This window comes from Glycine soja, chromosome 9 (assembly GCF_004193775.1).
Source record: "Glycine soja cultivar W05 chromosome 9, ASM419377v2, whole genome shotgun sequence".
Classification (NCBI taxonomy): Eukaryota; Viridiplantae; Streptophyta; class Magnoliopsida; order Fabales; family Fabaceae; genus Glycine; species Glycine soja.
In genome coordinates, this window is record NC_041010.1 from 37,461,479 (window position 1) to 37,469,087 (window position 7,609).

The following is a 7,609-nucleotide window of genomic DNA, read 5'->3' on the forward strand; positions in this document are numbered from 1 at the left end:
TCAATTGGTATGTATCCAGGTCTGTTCTCCCTTCCTTGTATGTTGGTTTTCTTGTAATTAAAAAAAGACCAATTATTTAATACTAATTTTGTCGATAATTAATCTTTGCTTAAGAATCTAGTTGATCACTTCTTTCCAACCTAAAACCTTAATAAGGGTCTAAATCAAATTCTAGTTGGACCAACTTAATACTTATTCAACAAGCATTTTAAAGCTGAATTAACTGGTAAATTATTAGGTCTGCATAGAATAGAAGAAATTGTACATTCCATTTTAAATAATCCCCTCATAATGCTACCTAGGGTTCAAACTACATAACCAATACAAACATTATTATGTAATATAAGAAACACTAGACTTCTGAATAGTTTAGTAGAACATGCATGTAGAGCAAAGATCTTGATCAAAGAAAGAGCACAACAGATTGGGGAGAAACTAACTTATGCCTACTATGTCACAAGAAACTTGACAAGGGAAAAAAAAGTACACCATGTCTGATACTTGTCTTGGCCTCTTCACACAGTCTCAGCAGCAAAAATATGTACACAGCAAGTCCTGCCATGGGAGAAGAAAGAGTCAACACATGGAAACCGACAAATTAAATCGAACTTATATGTGGGATTAGATATAATATTACGTACTAACAATGTAGATTAGTATAATTTTTCTACTCTTCAATCAAGTGTTTGGTGGTAGGTGGAACAGTCTAATCAAAACTAGATTCATTTAATTGCCCTAACTACTATTTATGTTTCGCCAGGTGTTGAATGCCCAATGAGTCAAGATTTAAGAATATAATTAGGTGCCATAGATATGCACCATGGAATAACATTGTTACTTTTTGAGTCATAAAAATACATATTTGTGTATACAAGAAGCTCTACAGAATCCTTTCTGAGGTCATACCTCGTAGAAAAAAGGATAAAAAGTTAACAAACATTTTGATTATGTTTTATTTTGGTATAAAAAGATTCCATATCAAAGTGCTGTATTTAACTACTGTTACTAATCCAAACATTTATATGTGAACAGTTGTCATCTAGCACATGACAAAACTAACCAATCTAAAAGCATAAATTGTTAGGTAAAAGGCTACTGAATGGTTAATAACAACAAATATATTACATACTATGATTACTCTTACATAGCCGACAGTCAAATTCTGCATAACACATGGATTTAGTAATGTGCTGAATGCAACGAGAACTAAATTAGAATAAAGAATATGTATATATAACAAGTACCTCCAAAATGGTTAATATACTTCCAGAGATTCTCATCATTTTGCTAAATTTTCACTGTGACTGGTGAAAAAGATAAAGATTGGTCACATCAAACACCACGGTTTACCATTTCCCTGAAACGCTGGTAAGACTCCAGCCTCTGCAGCTTCATTTGATTGTTGATCTTCTTAATGAATGCTTCTGCCCTGCGATTCAATTCCTCTGGACTCATGGATTTGTCCCTTCTCAAGGAAGCTCTATCATTGAAAGTGTCAGATTTTTTGAGCTCCTTCTGAGCCCAAGCCACAGGATCATCATCACCACCTTCCCCATTGCGATGAAATGGCTCTGCTTTGGCAATCCTTGCACCCCATGTGTCACTCTTCTTCAGCTGTGGTTTCATCGTTTTCCCCTGTCCCTCCATAATAGCCCTCCATGTAGCTTCAAGTGTGTCATCACCATCTGAATCCGGAAGGAAATAATCGTTGGTGCAGTTTTCAAGTAATGGTCGGATCATGAATTTGTCATAGGTTAAACCTGACTCTTCAACCACCTCTTCTTCTGGTTCTTCTTCTTCAACCACCTCTTGTTGTTGTTGTTGAACCTCCTTTTCTTCTTCCTTAGGTTCATTGGTTTGGTTTTCTGACTCAGTTGGGTGGCTGACAGTGTCTGAAATGGTGGTGGTTGTGTGCTTAGGATCAGAGAAGGTTTTGGGGTGGTTATTGCTTTTGGGGGGGAAGTTGGAGGAAGCTGCAATGGTGATGATGATGAAGTTGACAATGATGTAGAGGAATGGGAGTGTTAGCCAGCTTCTAACTGAGACACAAAACTGAGGAAGAGTTGAGAGAAGAAGGTGGAATGTGTATGGGACTATTGCCACTTTCAACAAAACAAGAGTGGAGATAACCCCCATGGACATGAGCACAAGCTTTGCAATCCACACGGATGTTTCAAATTTGTTTGATTTGAGAGAAGATGGGTTTTGAAAAAGATCCATCACTGCCATGTTGCAGCAGTAGCACTACTAATAACAACTCTTCACAACAACACCCAGATTTCAAAAGCAAAGAAAGAGAAAAGGAAAGGACTTTTTTTCTGCTTGGAAAAAATGAGAAGAATAAGACCCAGAAACTAAACCTTCTAGGGGGAGAAATTTATCAATTTAACAACTAGGACATAAACATAAAACAAGCACCAGTTCTTCAGAAGAATAAGAAGAGAAAGGAGCTCTTTAGAAACTGAAACTTGAGTCTCAAAATCAAATTCTGAAAGTTTTCCATCAGGAAGTTAATTAAATAGGAGATGCTGAAGAGGAAGAAAGCAAGATTTGTGGTGAATTACTGTGGATCCATGAAGATGATGAAGCAGAAAGAAAAAGGAACAGAAAACACTGAACACAATGTATTGAGACCTGGCTGGCTAGAACTTCAGTCCTCTCTCTCTCTAGTCTCCATAGTACTACAAAGAAAGAAAAAAAGAAGGTTTTTTTTAAAAGAAAAGAGAGCTTTCAAATTTCACTGTTTCAGGTGCTGTAGTTAGCAGCAGAGCCAACAAAAATTCCATTAGTACTGGGTAGGCAGGATGGTTTGGTTATAGAGTAGAGGACCACATGATGAGTCAAGAGAGAATTTAAATGAAGATCTATGAACCTCTCTTATTACTAACTACTCTTATATATTGTTGTAATCAGTGACACTGTTTGATGAATTCTCCTCCCTCAGATGCTTCAGAATAGTTTTAAAAAGGGTTATAGGGGAGATGATAAATTTTGCACCCTCATCTTCATTCTATTAGTACTATCTATTGGAGGTGATAGAGATAGAGCCACCGAGATTTTTATTTATATGTTTCTTTTTTGGAAAAAAAAATGGTTTGGGTATATTTTTAGATTTGAAAAGTCAAGCAAAAGTAAAGGGTTGGGTTTGGGTGGAAATCGTACCATTAGTTAATTAACTATAATTAGCTCAGTTGTTAGCATGGTTTAATTTTTCCTTTTAAGAAATCTAACTAATCTTTGAAGGTAATTTATGTTATCTGAATTAAAATAGCTGCGTTGCGCGGCGGTGGCCACAATTTGCGGAGGTGTTCATACCAACTTTTGGCACCATAAGGATACATGCATGAAAAATTACTAAGACTGTCATAGCATTAAATGTTCATGATTGATCAATCTCTGCGGGAACACTTGATAAAATATTTTTAGTTTATAATAAAAGAGGATGAGATTAATGTTATACACTATGTATAAAATAATTTTATATTATTATCTAATTATAAATTATCATTTGAATTATTTTAAGATAATTATTTTAAAAGTTAATAAATTTTTCATGATTTTATAAAAATGTATAACTATTTTCCTCGTAAAGAATTAATAACGCTCATATAAAACTTAATTGAAATTATGGTGATTTCACTCTATATAATAATCTTTTTGTACGTGCATTGCTTATACACATAAAAGTATCATATCCGTGCCAATCTAGTGCTAGATTCTGGATTGTTCTTGCATGGGTAATGCTATTCGTGTGCTAATTCTTATCTTCGACATCTTTTATAATTATGTAGCTGGTAAATTCTCATCTAATTAAAAAAAATATGGACCTAAACTCTCTCACAAAATCACTAATAAACATTTCTAAGAATTTGTTTATGTAAAATTTGTTCAATTAATTAGTATTGTTATTTAAAATCAACTGTCCACTACTTACCTCCTTTCATTTAATAACTTTTGCTAACAAGTTGCTTTTTCTTTATTTTATTCTCCAGAGTTTATTGAAAAATGTTAGTACATAGTAACATTTAAGAATTTATTTTTTATTTTTTATTTGTAAGAATCAAAGATAAATATAAAAAAAAAAATTACAGCAATTCATATATCTTGTTCACTATAGACTACTTTTGAGGTAACATATTTAAGATTTTAAAATATGATTCGTAACTACAATTATAGTTACAATAATTGAGGTACATTTATTTACATTTTTGTAATATTTAAAATCACTAGAAAACTGTACGGGCGGCTGCATCTATAATTTAAAACCTTTAAAATGTTTTTCAAAATCACTTTTTAATATTAGGTAAAAAATTATGTAGTTCTCATTATATTAAAAAAAAAATGAGTCTCTCATTAAGTGAATCACGCATGGATTTTGCTCAACAATAAAAAAATAATTAGATTTTTCATAGTTGTATCTTCCAATTTCACTAGGATTTTCCCTTTCTAAATCCATATGCCACTGGTTAACAGAAGCCGAAGGGGCAAAACCCCAAAAGATTCAATAAGATGTCAAGCAATTAATATTATTTTTTTACCCCTGAATTTTCCACAATCGGGTATAATGTTGGTTTCACCATTTTTTTTTTTGGAAAAATGTAAATTATTAAACCCGAAATGGTACAATAATAAACACAACATACTCCGTAACTAGAGAAAATAAAAAACCTCCCTAATACAAGAAGACCTATATCAAGGTGTTAAAACAAATGCAACAGATGCACTTGTCTATATATAAGAAATTTAATCTTGTTAATAATCTCTATTGCACAAAATTGATCATTAGTAGACTCTAATTGTTATAGTCAGACAACGAAATTTTCCTTGAACACTTGATGTAGATTGTTCCTAATTAAAGAGTAGTAATGCGCTTCAAAGAAGTGAAACGTCTACGGAGAAAAGTCAAATCACGAATGTGAACCCAAATTTAAAGAAATTTTCTACAAGAAAAGAACAAATATAGCAACAAAGACATATGTAATGTATATGCTTCCGTAAAGCTACATAAGCCCCAGCCACAAATGCTGAGTGATTGTCCTTTCCCTCCCATTGAATTATGGTTATAACAGGGACATAAACAGTAATAAATCAACAACATGGATACTAAGAAAAAATAGCATGGTCACGTGAATGTCAGAGTAATGTTCATTTTATGCTTTGGACTTTTTCTTTTTTATAAAAGCGCTTTTAATTAAAAAAATATGAAAAAATTTAATGGAAAATTACACAAATTTAAAAGAACAATTTTTTTGTTATAAATTAATAAACTTAATTTTCAAACTCAAGAAAAAAATAATAAAAGCACTTTCTCAATAAAATTATTTAAACATACCCATCATACTATTGTCATATTTTTCACACCTTTGGTTTTTTTTTTAATTTAATAAATTTGAACTACGACCCGGTTCCATTTTATATTGGCTGCATGAGGATTTCTTTCTCATAGCCACGACGGCTCTGACATTTTTCTTTAAGATAGGCTCTGACATTATAATAAATCGGAATGTTGATTGTATTGATATAATAATATGTACATAAATATATACATATAGCTCAATCGCAATTATCTCAAACAATTATTCTATAATTACTCTAACAATATTTTTGAAATAAATGAGTCAAGGATATAAATTACTCTTTCATGGTTTCCTCAATTAAGTTTGACCTCCTACAATCATTCATTCTTTTCTGGTTTCCTCAAATAAGTATAGATAGTTTACAAGATGTTCTATGTTTAAACATCATTATTGTTATACACTAAGAAAATTATGAACGTTAAGGGTGAGAGGCAGGGGAGAGGAATAACCATAGTTGAGTAATAATTCATACATTTATAAACAAGCTATTTTCATTTTGTGATCAATCCATCACCTTATAAAGTACACCTAGTTAATGGCAGAGAGGACAACCATCCTACTAAAAAGAAATTACCCATTGCAAGTTGCAACACGCGTGTAATGCAATTTGATCAATATCTATATATGCATTTATGAGCATAGAATCCGGTCAAAATTTTGGGTTAAGAGAAAAATAAAAAGCACAGTTCACTATATACATATTTGAAGGTGTATATTATCAACAATTATTAATACAAGTAGTAGTGATAGTAATTTGCATCTCTTAATTAGTTGTTGAGAGTTTAAATATGAAATATACCATATTAAAAAAAATATTTATTTTATATGCGTGATTTCTAACCAAAATTAATTCCAATAGATACTTGATATCAATTTAATTTTATGGTAAGAAAAAAATATTGGAGTTGTATAATAGCATATGTTGTTGGCACTTGAGTGAGAGTACTAGTAGCATCTAGCATGCATCAGTGTGGCATGGGGTCACTTGTCTTACCCCAGGGAACCAGCCACCCACCGACTCACCCCCAAGTTGTTACTACACACCTTTTTTTCTCTCTCTCCCTCTTTGGTAGCTTAAATGTCTGCTAATCATAACTACAAGTCTATGCAGCACCACTTTTTTTTAAAACTAATTAAAGTTTGATAATAATCATATATAACAACTATATATGACACTTTTTTCTTGAAGCTGAGTTTTCAAATTTTGAGCTACCACTTTCGCCTTTACTGCGGAACAGTGAACAATAGCAAAATCATCCCGCATTCTTTTGTTTACCAAGTGCTATGGTACTACTGTTCCTTCCTTCATGCTGCTAACAAAATGACAATAAAAATGACATCAAATCAATTAGTCTTTCACACCCTTTGTCCTCTTTTCTGTGTGTACTCAGCTGGCTCATTTTCTTTCTCTCTCAATCTAGTAGTTTTTTTTTAATCCTCTTATTGAATATGAAAGAAGTTGCATTGATAGATAAGTAAAGTTTAATTAAGAATTAAATTTAATCTAATGATTTTTTCTTTTTATAGTTTTTGTATCATATATTTTTACTTTTAAGGCTCTCTATTTTCTTTTATGATTATGTTATTGTGAATGAGCATTTCTAGTGTCTTTTTTTTCTTTAAATCACATATTTTTCATTCGCATAAATGGAAAGGAAAATTGCACTAAAATATTCCTTCAAATTTTTTGAAAAAATATAGTCATATTTAAGATTCCATTTGACAAACTATTAAAAATTCTTTCAGAAATGCTTAAATATCATGAAAATAATTCACATGGTACGAATCAATATGATCCATTTATTATATACCTCCTTTATTCTATAAACCATCATGATTTTTCTTTCATCAATGTCACATTTTGTATGGCTTTCATCAAATATTCTTTGTACTAAATATTTTGTTGTAAGGCTAACATACATTTTAATATAAATTTTGTGATTTATTTAATTTAGATATACATTGCATTTACGCACGTTTAGTAATTAAAAAATAATTTTACTAAAACGAATAAGCCCTTAATGTCAATATACACTTTTTTTCAAATTTAGTCACATTTTGTTTTTGGTGAACCTAAGTTATCTCTCAGCCAAGAAAAAAATTCTCATTATTGAAATCCATTTAAAAATTAATCTTTATCAATAAATATTTTTATGTACATACAAACTTAAAGATCGAACTTCTTAGCATTTATTTAAGTGACCAAAGTATTTATTATCAGCTTCAAATTATCCTTGTCTTATTAACATAAT

At 31.2% G+C, this 7,609-nt stretch overlaps 1 protein-coding gene across 1 annotated transcript; it reads right to left on the reverse strand.

The window, feature by feature from the left end:
- Positions 1 to 206: 206 nt before the first annotated feature.
- On the reverse strand, positions 207 to 3,019 carry LOC114425744. Its single transcript, XM_028392698.1, has 2 exons — positions 1,245 to 3,019; positions 207 to 555 (listed from the first exon to the last, which is right to left on the reverse strand). Exon 1 carries the CDS (start codon positions 2,227 to 2,229, stop codon positions 1,333 to 1,335), a length of 897 nt encoding a protein of 298 aa, XP_028248499.1. The 5' UTR covers positions 2,230 to 3,019; the 3' UTR covers positions 207 to 555; positions 1,245 to 1,332.
- Positions 3,020 to 7,609: the final 4,590 nt, after the last annotated feature.